The sequence below is a fragment of the Pleurodeles waltl genome, chromosome 4_2 (assembly GCF_031143425.1).
Source record: "Pleurodeles waltl isolate 20211129_DDA chromosome 4_2, aPleWal1.hap1.20221129, whole genome shotgun sequence".
NCBI lineage: Eukaryota > Metazoa > Chordata > Amphibia > Caudata > Salamandridae > Pleurodeles > Pleurodeles waltl.
This window is the reverse complement of record NC_090443.1, coordinates 742,605,583-742,627,589: the sequence shown is the minus strand read 5'-3', so window position 1 is coordinate 742,627,589 and position 22,007 is coordinate 742,605,583. Positions and strand designations below refer to the sequence as shown.

At 42.3% G+C, this 22,007-nt stretch overlaps 1 protein-coding gene across 2 annotated transcripts in view; it reads left to right on the top strand.

Moving 5' to 3' along the window:
* Nucleotides 1-22,007, top strand: part of WDR47 (WD repeat domain 47) — a 357,246-nt gene that overhangs the window by 243,853 nt on the left and 91,386 nt on the right. For both annotated transcript variants that reach the window (XM_069232387.1, XM_069232388.1), the window contains one exon: nt 11,592-11,667. In XM_069232387.1, coding sequence (XP_069088488.1) covers nt 11,592-11,667 — 76 coding nt within the window. The remainder of the gene's footprint in view (nt 1-11,591; nt 11,668-22,007) is intronic.

Here is a 22,007-nt window from a genome sequence, read left to right as displayed (position 1 = left end):
CCTATTTATCGGAATAACTTTGCTTTCTCCTTGGTAATCTGAATCAATCACTCCCCCTAAAACCTGAATACCTTTAAGGGCCAACACAGATCTGGAAGCAATCAATCCAAAATGCTCTGGGGGAATCTGTATCCCAACACATGTTTCACACAACGCTATGTCTAGGGTTTTATTCTGTAAGCTTGTAAAGCATGTAAGTCAAGACCTGCAGATTCGGGTGTGGCTTTGTATGGAGCTAACGCTCCAGGTTTTATTTCCCAGTATGTAATGGTATTGTTGGCCACATGTGGTTGTATTTGCAAAGCTGGATTTAACATTAACATCAGAGGTGTTTCAGCATTTGTTAACGGTATACTGTTCAGAATCTGGAGTGCTTCATTTAAGTGCTCTTTCCAGTTTTTCAAAGTTTCATCAGATCATTTTTGCAGTCGAGCTTTCAGTAAACCATTCATTCTGTCAGTCAGTCCTGAGGCCTGTGGATAGTAAGGAATATGATATATCCACTCAATATTGTGTTGAGAACAGTAGTCCTGTACTAAATTGCCTTTGAAGTGTGACCTATTGTCACTCTGGATCTGGAGTGGTACTCCATAGTAGAACATCAGAGTTCTGATAGTATTGTGCTGAGTAGCACATTTGCAAGGGACAGCAATCAAGTATCCAGAATAAGTGTCCACTTCGGTGCAGGCGTATTGACACCCGCAACTAATCAGTAGTGGTCCAATGTAATTAATTTGCCATATCTGTCCTGGTAACTTTCCTCTCCCCAATTGATCTTTGACTGTTTGTGGGACAGATCTCTGTTGTGGGTGCTGACAAAAAAGACATTGCAAAATCACAGTTTTTATCAAATCTAGGGGAATATGCATCTCTCTAACCTCTGCCCACCTGTAAGTGGCTTTCTCTCCCAGGTGTCCACATTTCTGGTGCGCCCACTTAGTCATCCCCATCAAGTCATCATTCTGGGTTGACACTTCTGCCTTTGAACTTTTGTCTTTAACATCTGCAAGGGAATTGAACCAACGTTTTAATGAGTCAATGGGACAATGAGGATCTGTGACTTCACTCTGTTTCAACATTTCCCAAATTTCCTGCAATAACTCTTTGCTCCTCACCTCCTTTGAATGAATGAACCAGTTATGTGCAAGCCATGTGGAACACCAAACGGCTAATCAATCAGTGTAAAAATGACACGTCTCCGGCAGCTCTTGCTTTAAAGTCTGACACACATTGTACAACTCTGTATATTGGCTACTTTTTCCTTCTCCTGTGGTAAACAACTTCTCAGTAACTGTACTGTATAACACTGCTTTCCATTGTCTTTTAGTACCCACGTATTTCAATGAATCATTAGTAAAACAAACATGTTTTCTAGCCTCAGGGGACAAGAATTCAAATTGTGCACTCAATTTCACTGGTGACTTTTTTTACCTGTGGTACTCCCTGCACCCTCTCCCCATCCTGTACTTGTGACACCTGTTCATGTAGGGTTGCAGTGCCTGTTGGTCCTACTTGAGCCCTGTTTTGTATATACCAGATCGAATGTATGATACTAGCCTCTTGTGCATGTCCTAAACGGTGAGATTTAGGTGAACTCATCACCCACTGCATGATTGATATTTCAGGGTTCAGAATTACATTATAACTTTCACTAGAAAGTTATATCACTAGAGCCCAATAGCAAGTCAAAAACGTTTTTTCAAAAGGAGTATAGCACTCCACAAAGTCAAGTAGTTTTCTAGTCCAAAGCCCCATGGGCACCCTTGTCATCCCCTGTTTCTGCCACGTACTCCAGTTTGCTAATTGTCCTTGAACATTTACATGTAACTCAATGTTTCCCTCTTGCACTGCGCACAAATCTGAAGTCTGTTGAATTATTTCATTTGCACACAGCTGCTCTTCCCTCCATTCAAACTCATGTTTTTTCCTAGTTACTTTGTACCAAAGCGTTAAAATTTTACTCACATGAGGGCTATACTGTTTCCAAAAATCAAACAATCTCATAAAACTCGGTGTCTCTTGCTTAGCGCAAATAGTAGCCATCTCCAAAATATTTTGTTTTACCTGTAACAACATCTGTCTATGTTCTGGATTCCTCTGAATTCCCAGAACCTACACATTTTGCGACAGTACCTCTGTCTTGTCTGAATTAATTATACACATCGTGCTCTGCAGAAGTGGTCTGAATATACCGGTAACATCATCAACTTCTTGCTCAGTGTAATCTTTTAAAGAATGCATTTCAACTCCTGCCAAAAACTGTGGGCTGCTCTCCGCACGGAGATCTACGCTCTTCTCATGAGGCTCACACTGGCCCCCACCTTTTTTAACCTCCTCATTACTGGAATGTGAAAAGCCAGATTCTCCTGTAACAGCTTGGTAGATTTCAGCTTTATCTTGCAATAATTAGTTCTGGCTAATTTGCTCACGTAAATTCTTATTCTCATGTTCGAACTGTTTACATCTCTCCTGTATTTTTCTGCAAGCAGACAAAAGTATCCAAACCCTCCTGTCAAGAACAAAAGGGACATCACTCCGTTCAAAAAGCACCTTTTCTAAATATGAAAACTTTAGTTTTACCCAAGCACTCATCCCAAAACTTAGAAAGTCCTGATAAACAAGAAAACATGTTTGTCACAACACCATAAGGCAGTTTAACTTCACATGCATTTTCAAACATGGTTTGCAGCGCTTCCTTTAATTCTCTAAACAAAAACAAAAAAAACACTTTTAAATCGTGCACTTCCTATCCCAAAGTGCTCTATATAGGGAGGTGTGGTCGAGCAGCCTTAGGTTTAACACAGAGGATTAAAAGACATCTAGAAATACACACAATAGTCAATAAATGAGACATATGACTCAAAAAGGAGATCCTCTGGTGTGTGCCATACACTTCCCTCTAACTGGTTCCTAATCTGGTTTAGCACTTGCTATGTGCATTTCTGCCAATCCCATTCTTTCCAGAGTTCTGCAGAAGGGTGGCACACAGTTTATTAGGACCACCCCACACTGGGTGAGGACGATCTGTTATACCGATCTGTTGTTACTCAGCATTTGGCTGCCTCTTCCTGTTCAATGCAGAGGGAACCTGCTCTCAGTCAGGTCCTCCACCCAAACAGTGCAGCTGCATGCATAGAGAATGAACACTGTCAGTTAAAATCCTTTTGTCTTAGTGATGAGGTTGCAGATGCCATATTGGGGGCCAGGAAGCCAGCTAAAAAATCCATCTACGTAGGAAGCTGGATTAGGTTTATTTAGTGGTTCACATCGGAAGGCATTAATCTTACGTTTTGCCTTTCTGATGTCTTGTGATTTGCATGGTCTCTTGCTCTAAGGGGCCAGACAGTAGCTACAGTTAAGGGTAGCAGCTCTGTTTATCCTATAAGCTGCCCTATAAAGCTTACCTCATTTTGTAGATAATGACATGTTTTCTAAAAGGTTTGCTTTACTTATTCCCTCCCACTGCATTTATTGTTCCCCAGTGGGATTTAAGCCTGGTTTTCACTTGACTTTTTTGATGGTATCTCTAGTTGAGCTGATTCACAACTGGTAGGTTCAATTCCTTACTTTGAAAAAGTTCTGTTGGTTGTCGTTTCTTCTGCTTGCGGGATTGGAGAACTGCAAGCCCTATTGGTGTGTGCGCACTTAACAGTTTTCTACCCAAATAAGCCAGTTCTTTACACCTGTCCAGCCTCCTTACCCAGAGTGGTTTCCGATCTGTTAAACCAGATGGTTACTCTTCCATCTTTCTTCCTTCTTGGTTATTCAGTTGATGAGAATCATCAGCATAGGCTCAACACCAGGCATGCAGTGTTGTATTAAATCAATGGCATTCGATAGAACAGAGTTGTTGACAGGATTTTTCTGTGATTTGGTGGAGGTAAGAAGGTCAAGGTTTTGAATACACTTACTTGTATCCGTTAATCCAGCCTTTGTAACAAGATCTGTTATGCTTGACCCAAGAAAGATCATTGAGAAGGCATTTGTGCTCATTCCAGCATGGCTCTTTCCACAGCTCTTTCCAGAGGTGTCCCTGTTACTGACATCTACCTTGCAGCTGCTTGGTCATCTTTGCACACAATAGCCAAGTATTACTTCCTCATGTTTCAGGCATGCAGTGATAGGTATTTTGAGCGAGCTATATTGCGTGACTTCTTTGGTTATCCTTTGCTACCTGTTGCCACCTCCCAGGAGGATGCTACTTTGGGACTCATTGATAAGGTGAGGAATCTGTGCTAAGATGCATCCATCAGAAGTAAAAGTTACCTTCAACAGTTCTGGTGGATACATAATGTTACAGCAGGCTTGGCAGTTCAGACTGGACTGTTCCTAATGGAGCAGTGTCAAGGCTGATTTGCATATGCTCAGTCTAACCTGAGGTGGAAATTTGGACAAAAACAACAATGGGCTGACAGGTGGCCCGAGCAATTACCAGTAGCTGAGACTAATTCAAGCATCCCATAATTCACTTTTTTGCTAATCTAGGGACTTAATTAGGTCCTCTCAATGTCTTTTCATGTTTTCTGTCCATCTTGGACTCACATTGGGTGCGCTTAGTGTTGAGCTCCACTTGCAGGTCTTTAAGATTGTGGTTAAAGAAGCCCAAGAGGAAAGCCCCTAAGTCCAAGCCTTCTGCTCTCTCTGCTAAGTGCCTAATGCAGATATTTTCATATTGCCGCTATTTTCCAAATCTTTGTATTTTAATGTTGATGCATGTACTTGCTTTGTCAGTTTAAACATTTCTCTTTCCAGAGCCACTCCTCTTCCCTCTAGTTTTTCCACTTTGAACTCCATCTCCAGTAGGTGAGAGTGCAATAAATCCGTTCTCAATAGGTCAACTATAGAGGATAAATCTGTCCTCTAACTCTGTTGGCTAGATGTAATGTCTGCTTTCAGTCCGCCTGTTAGTTCTGTCTAGTAATTGTGCTTTTGTGAGTGCTGTGGTGTTAGGAGTTCCCAGTTGTTACCCAGGTACCTTCACGGGTAGCAGGACCTTTACTAGGCATTTGAGTGCAGAAAAAAAGTAGTGGTGCTTTACTGTGTATGCTTTTTGGGCAGTATGAACAGTCACTTCAAACCCTCTTTTGTTGAATTCTTGTGCTTTCCGGTACCATAAAAATAGTTGGTGGTGCTGGAAACAATGCCATTGTTTTACAGTGGAAGGAGCAAAGCCTCATGTAATGCTACCATAGAAAAATGTAAAGACTGTGTCTGTAATCTTTGTGCCATGTCCTACTCAATTTCATTTGGATTCCAATTGACTGGGGTGTAAAGAGTCTCCTCTCTGTCCCTCCATGATACGGTGCAGATGGCTTAAGGGCCTTCTAAAATGATACAGAGACTGTAAGTGGGGCAGGGTATGGCGCAATATACTTTGTACTGTTCTTTCCTTGTTAGCGTCTCTCCATGTTATTTGTGTCAGCCCATTTCTTTCTTCTGTTTTCTGCCTTCTCCTGTTTGTCCTGACTGCTCTGCCCGGGAAGCTCACTGACCCTCTGTAGAAAGCTGGCTATCTATGCAGTGTACCCATGTAGGGGTACACTACACAGATAGTACAGGTGAAGCCTAAGTGCTCTCTTTTGTGGTAGTGTTGGTGAGCAGTTTAGGCTTATCAGAGGATAGTGCTAAGCATTTGTTGAAGACACAGAATCAATAAATGAGACACACATTCAAGAAGAAACTTGAGGCCAGTTGTAGAAAACTCCAGCACTTTTTATATTATTTTTAGATACCAAAAAGCATCAGCGTAAGGAAAGTTCTGTTCGCAATGTTACTTTGCACAGTGTGGTAAGTATTTCACACAAAGGTGCTTTTACATGGTAATGCCTTTAGTGGAGAAGAAACATGTACTGCATACATGTATTGGCAATTGACTCTCGGGGGTCCCTTTTAGGTCGTGGAGTGCTAGGGGGTCATGGTCACAAGAACCACCAGCATTTCTGTCGTGGGACTCTTACCATGGGGTTAAGACTGCTTGGTTTTGGGCAGCAGCACCACCGCGAGTGGGTAACTGAGTCAGTCCCACACAGACTGGAAGCTGTTGGCCTGACCTTCTCAGCTAGCTAGCAGCACCTCACCCAAACCTAGGAAGTAAAGGTGATTTTTGGCAGCCTGACGCATGACACTGACTCCTGAGGGAAGTTGCAGTCGACAGATCATACCCTTTTCTCTCATTTACACAACGTCTCACGCAGTCAAAGGCATTACAATGAGATAAAAGTTCAATGCATTTATTAAAATTACTGCATTCTACGATAAAAAAAACATCAGCTGTGATTATTAGGAGGATGAAACATGACATAGTGATCAAGCAATCAATCAGTGCTTGTAAAGCGCAACTACTCACCTGTTAGGATCTGAAGGCGCTTTGAGGGAGGAGGGGGGAGTGTAGCGTTTACCGGTGAGGTGGTTCCTAAAAAAGCCATGTCTTCAGTTCCTTCGTGAAGCTGAGGAGGGAGGTGGTTTGTCTGATGTGGAGAGAAAGGGTGTTCCAGGCGGTGGCTACGAGGTAGGAGAAGGAGCGTCCTACTATTCTGGTTTTCCTGATGCAGGGTACTTCTGCGAGAGAGAGCTGGGCTGAGTGAAGGGCCCTGTGGGGTACACGGAAGTTGAGTCGCTGGTTCAGGTAGGCTGGTCCGGTGTTGTGGAGGGCTTTGTGTGCATGGGTGAGGATCTTGAAAATGATTCTTTTCTCTATGGGGAGCCAGTGCAGTGTGCACAGGTGTTGCGAGATGTGGCAGTGTTGAGATAGATCAAGGACCAGTCTGGCGGCGGCGTTCTGGATGTTTTGTAGTTTGCAGGTGAGTTTTTTTGTATATTCGGGCATAGATTGCATTGCCGTAGTCCAGTCTGCTGGTGGTGAGGGCATGGGTGACAGTCTTTCTATGTTCGAGGGGGATCTACTTGAAGTACTTGCGTAGGAGGCGGAGGGTACAGAAGCTGGTGGAGGTGACTGAGTTAATTTGATGGTTCATGCTGAGGTCGGAGTCCAGGATGATTCCTAGGTTGCAGTCTTGGCTGGAGGGGGCGGGCAGGTTTCCGAGAGTGGGTGGCCCCCAGGAGTCGTTCCACGCGTTGGGATGAGGGCCCATGATGAGTACTTCTGTTGTGTTTGCATTGAGTTGAAGGCAGCTGTTTCTCATCCAGTTGGCGACTGCTTCCATGCCTTTGTGGAAGTTGTGCCTGGCTTTGTCTGGTTAGTTGGAGAGGGAGAAGATCAATTGGGTGTCATCGGCATAGGAGACGATGTTTATTCCGTAGCTTCTGCAGAGGGTGGCTAGCGGGGCCATGTAGACATTAAGCAATGTGGGGCTGAGGGAGGATCCCTGGGACACTCCGCAGGTGGTGGGTGTGGGATCTGCAAGGAAGGGGGCGAGTCTCACTCATTAAGTTCTGCCAGAGAGGAAGGATTTGATCCAGTCGAGGGCCTGGTCTCTGATGCCAGCTTTATGGAGTCTTCTTATCAGGGTTTGATGGGAGACTGTGTTGAAAGCCGCCGAGAGGTCTGGTAGGATGTGTGCTGCCATCTCTCCCTTGCCCACCAGGGAGCGGATGTCGTCTGTTGCGGCCAGGAGGGCTATTTCGGTGCTATGGTTTTTCCAGAATCCGGATGGGGAGATGTCGAGGATGTTGGGGTCTTCAATAAATGTGGCGAGTTGGCTGTTGACTGTTTTTTCGATTACTTTCGCAGGCAATGGAAGTAGGGAGATGGGCCTGAAGTTGATAGTGACCAGTAGAGAAAAACAGATAAACAGTCCCAACGTCATGGAATACACATATAAGAATTCCTACCTTCACCATATTCTTTAGCATGAGAGCATAGCAGTGTTAGCCTTTTCTGCGCATCCCTGTCTTATGGAAGACGCCCCGACCCAATACCTGAGAGATAGGCCAGGTTCTTGCCTGTTGGTCTGCTTGGCAATCCTCCCGGTTGGCAGGAAAGACAAGGCCGCTATCAGCAAAGCTGTGATGAAGTGGGACACAGTAAAGGATGGCTTCTCTGGCTGTAATATCCTCTCTACCCATGGTAGGCCTATGTGGTGTTTATATAACAAAACATGTTGTGCTCTGAGAAGAGGCCTGATATGATTATGTGTCCCCTATTAGCTTCTGATTTCGTACTCTTTTAGCAGCAGTACGTATTAATCTATGGTGTAAAAATATAACAGCCTTGAGCAAAGCACAGAATGGAATGCACACAAACGGCATATAAATGTACAGCACAAATAAAATGTGTTTTCTAAGAACAGCAGCTTATAAAACATAAAAGCCACAAGCTGAAAAGCTAGCTTCTGTAACATATAATAAAATTAATAAAAGTGAATAAAATATGTTTGTGCCTTAATGGCACAGGCTATGGGCCTAAAGGCTAAAATATGGTTGGCCAATCTAGGCTCTAAAAGGTGAACCCACAACAGTTTGGTTTTACCTGTCCAGGGGTGTCCGGGTGCAGAGGTGCTGAAAAGGTTGGGTGCCCTGCGCACTGCACGGTTGGCGAAGAGGGGTGCCACCTAGAAACAGGCTGCAGATAGGGGTTTGGGTTAAAGTCCGGGAGCTCCCAACAGGGGCCTCAGTTTGTGAGGGTCCTTGGAGCAAGGGAGCACAGTTGATAGTAGTGGACCCAGGCCAGGGCACTCGGGTGCAAAGGGTTTTAGTCCTGTACTTCAAAGGCACTCAGGGTATTTGATTAGACCTACAGAGGGGGAAGAAAGAGACAGTCGGGCCACTGTCATGGCAGCCTCGTCGATTTTGTAGTCCCTCAGGTGCAGGTCGTCTTTGTACGGTGGTGGTGTCTGGCTCAGACACAAACAAGCCTTGGTGCTTGCAACTGAGGCCTAGCCCTGTTAACAGTAGAGCCAGGGCAGAATAGCATTGGTGCAGGTGGCTGAATCTAAATTCTCTCCAAATGCGGAGTATGTGGCACATTCTCCCTTACGCACAGTGTAGACATCCCTTTACTTTTACCAATCTTTGATTGTCGGGCAATGTCATGTCCTTGTGTTTTAAACTCTGTTCTTCTATAAGAATATATATTTGTTATTATATTTCACAGCTTTGAAAAAGTAACTTCGTGATGAAACACGTGTAGGCTATTATCTAATGAATTGACCAAGAAGGATTATTGCTGACGGCTGTATATGAATGAATGAAATACAAAGGACTTTCACTGATGTGAATAAACCACGAGTTTGCAACTAAGAAGATCTTTGCTTTCTTTAAGGACTGGTCCAAAATTAGTATATATTTGAAAACTATTATCTGTGTTCTATGTACTCATACCAGAGTGCTGTGGTCTTAATTGGATGAAATATAATGCACCCTGTCTTAAGGCGCTAAAGCCTACTGTAAGGGTGACTTACATATATTGTATGCGGTGTCTCCGGCATGGCACACAATGAGTGTGCCATGTCACCTTTTCACTCATGGTTTGCACTATGACACACAGTCTGCAATGGCAAGCTGCATGCACTTTGTAGGGGGTCCCCCTTAGGGAGCATAATGCATACTGCAGCCCTCAGGGGCCCTCTTCAGTACCCAGGCTCTAGGTACCATCTACTAGAGGACTTATAGAGGTGCTAAAGTGTGTACCAATTGTACACAATTTGATCTTTTACCTTGTTTTTGGGAGTGGGCACTGGCACTAGGGTCCTGGTTAGCAGGAACCCAGTGCACCTTAAGTCAAACTGACACTTTGCGTAAAAGCAGTATTCGTCCTTCATCTTGCACGAGGCTAATCCAAGGGCTAGCCAAAGTGGATTCTAGTGTCACATCAGTGGGTATTGCGTTTCAGTGGTACTTTACATGAGTAGGGCTACCACCACCTTTTCAACAACCCAGGACATGGACAATAGCCTAATGTTATGAAAAGGGCATGCTTGGTCCACCCCTCGTCACACAGAATAGGTTCTCAACCATGGCTGTACTGTTCACAGGACTAGGCCTCAGTGCACACACACCATTAGCATGCTAGGTGGGCCGGAAAAAAGTCAGGATACCAGTATGGTGTGCAGTCTGGTCACTCTGGGCAGGAATACATGCCTGTATTGTCTGAATGGGACATTCCTGCCTCAACACATACTGAACATGAGAAATAATAATATGAATACCATTTTGAGGTCCAAAACAAAATTGCTTTTCCTGAAAGAGAACCCAAAAAGATTGAAGACTACTACTCTAGAATTAAGGTCTGAGTCTCAGCTCATATGGCCACTTTAATTACACTGGTAAAAAGTGCCATTGCTTTTGTATAGTAAGAAAGCACCATGCTTCCACACAGGGAGATGGAGAATTGGCATATATTGAAATCAAAGCTCTAAACAACTTGGAATACCTACTTAAACTTCAAAAATATACCCGCAATACAGTAAAAGAATTATCTAAAGTACCACTAATACAGTGTCTATACCGCATGGAACCTAGAAGAAAATAACTGACACATTTTCACATTTGTCTATTATCAATCGTCACAGATGCAGAATAGGGCCTCTCTAGACCAGTGATTTAGATGCCTCACAAATTATTTTTATTGATTTTGAATGTGATCACATTGATCTATCCAGGCTCAGTTTCTCAGCAATGCAAGTATGAAGACAGCTCATAAGAAACTGAGAAGATGGAAATTGGGGAACGACAGTGTGTAGAGGAATTGGCTCAACACAGTGTTTTGAGACAATGCAGTAAAGAGCAGTTTGTAGCAAAACAGTGTCTTTCATTAGGGTCATTCCACAGCTGTTTTAATGCTTAAAGAGGAGGCCAAAGACAGTTCCTTTAATTCTGCTGAAATATTAGTTTGATATAATAATGTCTGCCTTGTAGTTGTTTTTAATCCGATTAATCATTTACCATAAGCTTTCTCGTCAAAATGCTTTGTCAGTTGGGATCAATTGAAAGTATCTAAGGACATGTTTTAATGTCCCCTGGGTTTAATTTTCAAATTCTTTATAAATTAGCACTTCTCACAAAGATTTGTATTTGGCGCATGTACAACATAATGACATGCAGCCTTCTGTGGTTACATTCATAGTGAATGCTGGTCCTAATGCCAGCAACAATTAAAATCATTTGTATTGAGCTCCTATGCCATACTAGGAAAATGGCAGTCTGGGAGGTAGTTTTTCGTTAATGAGCATCTGTAACCTTTAAATATTTACGAAAATAACATTTATGTCATTTGGCTTCTAGACATGATGATTGCTGAATTCTGATTCAGGCACACATAGGAGTTTGTTCCTTAATTGATAATCCAAATTGGTCGCTAATAGCACAAGCAGGTGTTTTGCCTGCATGATATTTTTCAAGATGACACCTGACAAATTTGTGCAAAATGTACCAAGTCCAAGTTTGCACACTTTGGAAAAACGTCACATACAGCATGCTATCACCTATTCCGTTATCTTCATTTGGCAAAGTGTCCAAATTGCACACCGTTAACTATCGTACCTTGCAACATTGGTATTTGCTGGCTGCAGTTTGCACAGAGTCTACCTGCTGTCTTAAAACAGGGTTAATGTTATTCGGATGTGACATTGCACACTGTTTAGTTTTAAGGGTGTCCTCAAAACTAAAACTATGTTTCATCTGTTTTATATCAGCAGCGGAAAAGAACGCACTAATCAACCCCGTTTGGAGGATTCTTCTGGAATTGGAACTAGAAATAATGTTGGAGAGGTACCAATTTAAATGCTTTCATGTTTTATAATAACAAATACATTGCTTTTCCAGTCATCTTGTTGTGCATTTCCCTAGTCTCAGTACATATTTGCCATCAAGATAGCTGATAAACTGTGAACATTTCAAGTGAGCATTTCTCTGGTTTTACTCATCCTGGCTAAATTCACAATGTTGACTTGGGTCAGGTAGCGTAGTTTCAAACCGGAATTATGTACACTGCAGGATGGAGATAAGCGCTCTGATACCATATTGCGAACACAGAATTCTGATCATCTTTTTGCACTTGGATTTTTTTTAAATTATCATCATTGATTTTGTATCATCAATCATTTTATTATTCACCATAGGGCCTTGCGGTTTTTAACAATGCGCATGTCAAAACAGAACTATGGCATAAATTAACCAGCATTTGAAATATGAATGGTAACAGAACTATATCAAATCTGTTAAGTAATAGATGGTCTTAGTTTGTGGTTGAGTCTGGGTGGCCTTGGCAGATGATTATAGTGCATGGCTGAGGGGGTTGTGGGGCAGATATCCTTTGCACAGAGCATATTGTGATTGTTGGAATATATGTTGGAAGATTCAGATTGATATTGCCAATATGATGGATTTTCATGTACTATCAGAAAGTGTTTTTGTGCTATTAGTATTCCGATTTGGGCTATTTTTCGGTGTGGCCTACATACCACTTTAGCTATTTTATTTTGTCAGCCTCGCATTTTTCAAAAGAAAACATATTAAAAATACATACGAATATAAACACTTAGGGTTATTGGTAGTGTTGGAACAATGGTGAGATGTAACCTTGTTCTAAGGTTTAGGCTCACAAGAACGGAAGAATCCCCCCTCCCGCCCCCTCCCGTCTAGTGAGTGTTATGCATGGAGTAAACTCCAAATGGAGAGCAGAGAATCTGAGTGGTCTAAAAAGGCAGTGAGACCGCAGGAGAGGTGTGAGAAAGAGCTCCATTGTTGTTCAAGGCTTGATGAGTGATGTGCAGTACTTTAAACTGTATACGTTTCTTGGTAGGAATCCAGTGCAGGCTTTTTAACTGACTAGACACTGAATTAAATGTAGGTAGATGCCCAAACAGCCTAGCTGCAGCATTTTGCATGTTTTGAAGTCTCTTCATGGAGCCCTTGGTAAACTAAGGTACAAAATATTATTCTAATCCAGGTGAGAAATAATAAGCGCCTGATATCATCCTCTGGATAGAAGGGGAAAAGCTCCAAAGGTGTGCATACTCTAATTTGTTTATCCCTCACTAACCATTACAGTGACAAATGTGGATACGGTGGAGGGCGAGACAGAGACTATTATTCTGACCCTGCTCTGATTGGATGACAGGATGGATGCAGTATGCCACTGTGTATGTATGAATGTATTTCCTTGACAACGCTAGTGGCCTCTTTACTGTGAATGGCCACTTTGCTGCTAGAGGTTTGGGCAGGGCTGAATGCACAAAGGATGCCCATTATCCTTCTCCTTGTATTCCAACATTTGTTTTCCCAATTCCACTGAGGAAACCAACAACACCCTCTGTGTTCATGAAGGCTCTCTCAACACCAAATGGGATTTCTGGACATTGAGATTGTTCTCTTGGTGTTGAAGTTGTTTATGGGGGATGCTTCCCTTAATACCACAAGGTTGTCTTGGTTCTTGATTTTCTCCAAATGTTGATGCTGGTCATTATCTCATCATCAAGGATACCCGCATCATCAAGCAGTAATAAAAGAAGTGCAGGTGACTGGAAGGAAGCCTGAAAGCAGATTACTGGTCTGATAATGCACATCAGTTCAGAAAGTCTCATACATGGTAGTAGTGGCAGCGTGAGAACACGACTAACAACATGGTGTCAGATAGAGGTAATAGTTTGTCATAGTGTTGCCTAGTTTATTGGGAACTTTTTACATGAGACATGAGAAGCAGATGCATTTCATTTTAGAATTTCTGGGGAAAGAAGGACCTCACAGGAAACTGCATTCTACTTTAAACCTCTTAAGATGCTAAGGGACTTCTAGCTTCCACAATTAAGTATTCCAGCATCCTCTTTGTTTTCTAGCTGAACCTTTTTATCTTGCCAATACCACTTTGTGGCAACTGTTGTGGTGCTATCTATCATGCTCACAATACACCTTAGTCCTTCACTTCTGAGGAATAAACAGAAACTGCCTTAAGAGGCCATTTTCATTTACTGAGGGTAATCCAACCAATCTTTCTATACTTTTCATCCATCAGACAAAGATGTCTCTGCAGGATCTGTAGTTAGACACATAGGGCCTGATTCTAACTTTGGAGGACGGTGTTAAACCGTCCCAAAAGTGGCGGATATACCACCTACCGTATTATGAGTTCCATAGGATATAATGGACTCGTAATACGGTAGGTGGTATATCCGCCACTTTTGGGACGGTTTAACACCGTCCTCCAAAGTTAGAATCAGGCCCATAGTCCTAAAAGCTAGGACTTGCACAGCACCAGATTTCTCCAGTATTTCATTTATTAATTTACATTTTTTGGATGATGCAAACATAGGGGCCACAGTTAGAGTTTGGTGGAGAGGATACCCTGTTCAAAAGTAACATATATCCTGTCCGCTGTATTCCAAGTACTTCAAGCTATAATGCACTTTTGTGTTGTGTTCAGGTGTTTGTGATGGGGGTATCCTGTCCTCTTGTCTCTTAAATATGGCCCATAATCTGCTTGTCAGGACTTCACACAGGGAGAAACGTATATACAAAATGCTGAAGTACTGAGTGATTATAATAAGAGGGTTAGGCAGATGTTGTACTCCTAGCACCAACCAAGGCACAGACTAGATTGGGTTATCATATAGCCTCTTTGGGGTTCATAGGGTTAATGGATCCCATGGGGAAAGCAATGTGTAGTTCTTAGTGATCAGTCATGATCATATTTGGGGCAAGAGGACTGTGGGGTACAAAGGGAGCAAAAGATAATGTGTAAGAGATAAAAGAGAGCACCAATAGAGAGGTCTGAGGTCAGCAGATATTAGTACTGAAGTAGTAGGGAAGTGGCAGCATATTTACAGTTAATTGTGAATTGATCACATTTGGAAGGGCTTCCTAAGCAGGTCTTCAGTCTGTTTTTGATGGAGGAAAAATATGGGTCTTGTGTGATCTGTTTTGGAATATTATTCCAGATTTTAGGCACATATATTAAAAAGGAGCTGCCTGAGGTAGATGCTTTTACGTATCTCAGAATCAAATGAAGGTGCTTTCTGTTGAACTAGTACTGTGGAATAGCATAGCTAGGGCTGGATTTTAATTTGTTTCTCTTCTTGTCCTAATATCTCTTTTTCTTATTAGGCTTTTCAGAGAATGTGTGGATTGATTTAGCAGTTTGTCTTTTATTGCCACCTTTCAAATGATATATGGGACCCATCCCCCTTAGGATCCTGTCTGCTGTGTGATGTACCTGTATGGCAAGAAGCTTATATTAGTGGTACCTGCTGTTGGAAATCTCCCATCTTTTGTTTGACAAACCCCAGGTTTTTGCCTTCTTTTACTGAACTTTTGTGTTTGTTGGCCATAGGACTCTGCACTCTACTCCTGCCGATCAGTGGTAAAGTGAGTGTGTTCTCCTTTTAGACATAGTAAAATTGGCACATTCCCAATTGGCACTTTTGATTTACTAAATGTTCCAGTCCTGTAAATTAAATGCTACTAGTGGGCTGCAGCACTCATCGTACCACCCACAAAGGGTAGCACTATAAAGCATGTCTCCATGCCTGCCCCTGCACCATAGGAATACAGTTTTAAACTGCCATTTTGACCCAGTAAAATAAACCTTTTACCAGGCCTACTCCTTCCTTTCAGTACTAATAAGCCAGTCTAAGGTAGGCCCTAAATGCCCAAGTGACAGCATGCATGGTCTTTAGAAAGTGCAACATGTATATTTCATGTTTTACATGTTCTGGCATGGCAACATCATTTTTCACTGTAGCAAGTCTTATTCTCCCATAGCCCAACACAAAATAAAATAGGTCAATTTCAGTTTGGGAGCAGCTAAAGAAATGATTCAGGGAATCAGTCAACATTCTTTATTTAAGCAAGCCAATTGACCATAAAAGATACAATGAAATGCATTCAGCAGTCCATCAGGAAAATCAAGAAATTACAGACATAAGTGATCATGTTAAAGATAAATTTCCAGGAATAAAATTGTTAAATGATTAACGCATCTACAAGGAAAATGCATGCTAGTTCAACTTCTGACCTCTGTTGTCTGGCACGTTGTATAAAACATGCAACTAAGAAACACAGACTGGGTGATTAAAGCAATTGTAAAAAGACCATAGCAGCCCTGCATAGTCTAAAATTTGCTTATCTTAAAAGAGGCAAATTAAGTAGTTTCTCAAGGCAGAAATAAAACTTACTAAATAACATGAAGGGGTATGTACTTTGTGCAGAAGAGCAATCACATGGACACACCAGCAATTTTTTCAGACGAGTACTATGCACTGGATAGTTCTCCAAGAAATGTACAGTGTTCAACCTCAGTCTGGTCAACAGAAACCTGCGGTTCTTATTTGAGACCCAGATAAAGTAAGGTTTGATATCAGGAGTAGTGCAAAATATACCGTAGGATAAAGCTGTAATTTCTTCAGAAGCACTGTACAATCTTGCATTGTTACAGTTGGTCATTAAAGTTTCCTTAATGGATCTAGAAAAACTGGAGGAAAAAGCATCCGGTTTATCAAAAAGTTCTGATAGATTGAGGATGCAACAAGTGTTATTAATTTATGATAGCCACAGGATCTTTAGGCCTCAGTTTGCGATAGCTGACCTAGTGAAAGAAGTTTCATACTTAGTCCATAATTTTAGACACAGTCAGAGTGGTTGTAATTTAATCTGGTCGTTGATGTAGTTTAACCCCACTTCTAAGTGTCTGATATGGGTGCAAGTAGTTTTTGGTTTGGCCATCAGTCTTTTAATAAAGCCATTCTCTACCCTTGGGAGCCCTCGGTAGTTCCTAATGTCCCGTAGTCTTGCCCCATAGATAACATTAGAATGACATTTTGCCTTGTAAGTTCTCATGACTTCTCTTATGGATCTATTGCCAAGCCTGGAGGCAAAACTAAAATCAACCTCTACATATCACAAGGGCTGCAGTCTTGCTTGTATTCAGCTAAGTTTATCATCAAATTTAACCCCCAGATAGGGATATGAGGGGAGTGTGCTAATTTTCTTGTTGTTGACTCGGAAAGAACTAACTTTCTTTTACTGAGAACCATAAATTATAATGTACAGTTTACCTGAATCGTAAGATCGAGGTTGGCCATGAAAGTACAAAAAAGATCCAACAGTCGCTGGAGGCCAACAGCAGTCTTGGCCAAAAGAACTGTCGCCGGCATAAATTTGTTCCGGGACAAACCGTTCACCTACCCATGGAAGTCAATGTTATAATTCAGCAGATATTTGTCGAGACTATGAATATATAAAGAAACAAGCATTTCCAGTGCAGTAGGTCTTGTATTTACTTGAGTTGGAGATATTGGGATTGTAAACTTATAACTAGCCTTTTTTTGCTACATTAATTGGTCATCCCTGTGGTATATTTTGGTCCTTTCTGCCACATAATACCAGTGGCCATGCATATAACTAAAAGGCTAGAAGGCCTACTAGAATATTTTTTTAAACAAGACCCTTAAACTACAAACTGAATGCCATGGGTCACAACAGAGAAAAATATATATTTTACTCATACTGTAATCAATCTTCACATAATGGGATGTTCTCAGATGGAGACAGTCTGCAAAATATAAAAATTAAACACTGTAGCAATCAATTCGAGACCGTACACTTTTGAATGGAGGGGCCTATTGCTTCCTGAAGAAGCAGAACTATAACAATAATAAACCATGACAGGGTAATCACATAAAACACTTCACAAGAAATGACACAGATTATTTTAACTCATGGTTCTAACGGCCGGAAACCAAGAGCGATTTAAATAAGTTACAAATGCAGGAAGGCCACATACTCCAGCTAATTCAATTACAGCCCTGCCTGTAATAAAAATGAATAAATACTAATCGTAAGTACGACGAGCCCACGGCCAGCCATGTCCACAAAAGCAGTAGTGTAAAAAGGAAGAAGGGCCACCCACCTATGTGCTGGTCCAGTCAGTGTTATCCCTCACGTAACGATACTTCAATCCAGAAGGGCTTTCAGCTTCCTACTGCAGCAGCTGGGTCAACACCGTAAGCGGCATGCATAGGATCTTATATGGGTGAGAGCGTTTACGTCCTTAGCACAAAGAAAGGGCAGCAGGCATTCAAGGGATACAGAAGTCAGGCCGAACCGGACTAAAATGTTGGCAAGGCAAACAAAGTGAACATACTGAATGTGAACAGAAAGGGAATTTGACCCTTCGGGCTCAGGACAGTGTTTGTATGTTAACAGAATGAAAAGTCTTGCAAGCATTTTTGCCTCACATTTCAACAAAGCTCTAATGAAGTTCGCAGAGCAGCCTGAGAAGATTCATGGCCCCAATAAAGGAGCTAAGCAATACCCTGTGTGTGATGTCTTGAGTGCTGTCAGAGGAGGGGCCCTGGAGAGAGAGACTCGAAATGCAATGCGAGGCTAAGCAAGTTTCACATCATTGCTTCTAGGTTTAGCTACCTTTAACCAGAAAGGGCATATTGTGGCTTTTGTGAGCAGTGAGCCAAATGACTGGGTGTTTCTTTAGTAAAATAAGTTTATTGTAGGAGCCTGAGGTGAGGACAACACTGGAATAAAGCCAAAACAAATGTCAGGGAGGAGGTGGGAGGGACGAAATGCTGCAATAAAATGCAGGCAGCTACCAGCCTAAAACATCCACAGTGAAAGTGGAGCACCAAAGAAATGTCAAAAATAGTCAGTCACAGCAACAGATAAAAAAACTAAAATGGAACAATACAGTAGTTGGTCACTGCTCTGAAACAGGAAAAGGTGGGAGAAAAGCCAGAACTGATCACTAGCAAGCAAGAATTGTTTAAGGACTTTTCAACCAACAAATGAAATTGCTTTAAGCCCACAGGATAAGTATACTTATGTATACACGAGGTCGAACACGTATGCTCGACCTAAAAAGGAAAGGGGCCAAGACAAAGCCCTGGTATATGCCTCTAGCTAAGCTAAACGCTTTGGCCATCTCCCATCCAGGACCAAACCTCACACTGGCAGTTACTACAGAATGTAATTACCTCTGAAGGTTTACAATATTGGTCTCAACCCCAAGTTCGGTCATAATGGTCTAAATTTGGGATCTATTAAGAGTCAAACACCAAACTAAGGTTCTTGAAAGCTAAATACATCTTCCCTTCCTTGACCACTGTATATTTATTTATCAGAAGATAAAGTCTGAGACATTACTCAATTGTCCAAAGGCCAGTATGGAAGCCAAGTTATAGCTCAGAGAGAATATTGTTTTCATTGGCCTAGGCTTGGAGTTGTTGTAGTTTAACCCCACTTCCGAGTGTCAGGTATTGGTGCAAGTAGTTTTTGGTTTGGCCATCAATCTTTTAATAAAGCCATTCCCATGGGTAGTTCCTAATGTCCCATAGTCCTACCTATTATTTTTGCGGTACAGTTAATTAGTGAAATAGAGTAGGAGCATTGGGGATTCCCTTTGCATCTCTTCTTAATGTTGGACACAATAATCGTGTGTGGCCAGGTGTGTGACCAGGTTTTAGGGGGGGCCAGTTCAAGGGCTCATTTTAATATTAGTTTAAAATCAAACTTAATGGTCAAGTTTGATTTTACATTACTATTTTAGAAATTACACTTTTAGAAAATTGTCATTTCTCTGTCAATGCCAATAGGGCCTTTCTGCCAGTGTCTATTATAACATGATTGCTGAATGACTCCCCTGTGGTGAGACGTAGCTTGCCCCCTAGCAATACCCTTCTCCGAACACTTCTGGGCCTGTGAAGAATCAGAAAGATGACCCTGCAGCGCTGTCTGCAGAACCTGAAGGAAGACCGGACTGTCTTGTCTTGAACCCAGGACTCCGAGTGGCTCCAAGGGTCAGTTAGCTGACCTCTTGTTTGGGATACAGAGATGCAACAAGCTTCCAGAGGCCTCTCTCCCTGCAACTGCCCAGCTGATCAGTTACAACCAGACTTGGTGGTGCCTCCCAGATCTTCCCCTTGACTGGTGTTAGAGTGTACTCCTTCTAACCAAATTGCAAAATCTACCATTTACAAACTATTTGCCAACTTGTCCTCCAAAGAACTGGTGGATGGCCAGAACTGCTGACAAACCAAAAACCGAAAGTAGAGGGCTTCACCCGGACAGATGCCAAGCAGGAACTCATTGGCATCAAGACCTTCCTAGCCTCAGAGTTAACCAGCGTAAAGCTCTCCCTCCTTTGTCGACGACCGCACTGGGACCCCACTTTTCAGCACCCAACGTCATCAAGCCCTGCTTTGGATCCAGCGTGGAGCTTGCCCTCACCCCAACAACTTGTCGACAACCACTTTTTCTTTCTCCCAGCATGAACCTGGTCCCTTTGACCCACACTCTATTGCAGTCAGCCTTAACATTGGATTTTGACCTGTTCTAGTGTGACAAGATAATCGTGGCTGCCTCTGTATGCTTTTTGGTGCTATTTTTAGTTTAGACTTCAAAAATTCACATCTTCAGTTCTTCTTGTTGTATTTTTGGCATTTTATTTATTGAAGTGTTCTCTGTCTTTGTAAATTGATTTAGAATTCTTCTTGTGTTGTGTTTTCACTTTATTACTGTTTGAGTACTGCACAGAAACTTTACCTATTGCCTCCAAATTAGGCCCGACTACTTTGGCAGGCTACTACATGGTTAAGCACAGGTTTATAAAGTAACTTTTGTGATTCACCCTGACAAGGATTTTGATTAATATTTGAGGTGGATTCTCACCCCTCAACTAATACTCCAGTTTTGCAGTGTGAATCTTTTCTGGATTTGCATGATTTGCATGCTGTGCTTCTATCTTGTAGTCCTTCTTCTCTTTTTGATTTTTGTTTGTTGGTAACGATCGACTGAACCTCCATTTGGTGTCCCCTGTGGTGTAGTCCTTCTTCCGGTGGAAGCTCCCACCTTTGGTCACCATCTTCAGATTAATTTTTTCCGCTGTTGGTTCTGGATGCTTGCAGAAGGATCTCCAATCCAAGGAAAAGTTCTGAAATATTTCTGAGGAACTTTGTTGTGAAGATCACAGAAATTGAGGACCATCACCACCAAGGAGTTATGGGAGGAGAAATCAGAGGGGGAGGTTAATTTTTTTTTCTTTACAGTTTTTGAGAATGCCTGTTCAGGGGGCTCCATTTGCAGTCTAATGTTCCGGCTCTGCAAGAATTGTCACCACAAGTTCTAACAAAAGGACAAACACACAGTCTGCAACCTCTGTCTTCACATCAAGCACCAAAGTGAAGACTGTAATGCCTGCTCAGTCTTTACATTGAAGACTTTGAGGGTGAGAGTGAGACAGAGTGGCCCATCACACCATGCAGGGCCAGCTGACATCCCAATTCCTGAGGAAATTAGGTCTCTCCAATGAAGGGGAGGAAGCAGAAGGGAAAACATCCATTGGAGATCTGTGGATCGTTGACGTCAAAGAACAGGTGACAAATCAGAGCAAAAGATCTGAGGTAAGAGATCCATCAGCCTAAAAAAAAATAGTCTGTGTCATGAAGATCTGACTTGAGGACATTGAAGGGAACTTTGGCGTTGAAGCATTCGCAGACTGTAGGCATGTACTTAGATGAGGAGACCTATGGATCCCTCGAAGAGTACTCCAGCGGAGGAAAAACCTCAGGAGAAATCCAAACTGTTGAAGGAAAAAGATGCTTCTGAGTCAAAGCCAGACATGTCAAGAGCTGAACAACAAAGCTCCACGACCGATACGTCATCAAAAGAATCTTTGACGCCAAAAAGAAAGATTCCAAGCTTTGGCCCCCAACGAATGGGTCGCCAAAATTGAGAAAAAGAAGAGGTACCTCGGGCCGAAATGTCAGCCCTTCTCCAGAAGAAGGACTTTGACAAGAGTCTGAAGGGGTTCAGGATCCTGCCGAAAACGTCAATGCCGAAGGAGACAACAGAGAAGGAGGTTGAAGAATTCCAACCTCCGCTCACACCTGAGCCTCAAGAAGAGGAGGAAGAGCGCTTTGTAAAGAAGATGATGTCAGGATGTATCAGGGTTTGGAGTAATCTGAATACAACTAGCCTCAATGGCAAGACCTAGAAACAGACACCTGAGGAAGGAGTTGAACGCTATCCGTTGATGCCTTTGCCTCTGGATGACATTGGAATGTACAACAAAGTGATCAAGCATGCAGCTGCAAGATATGATGTGC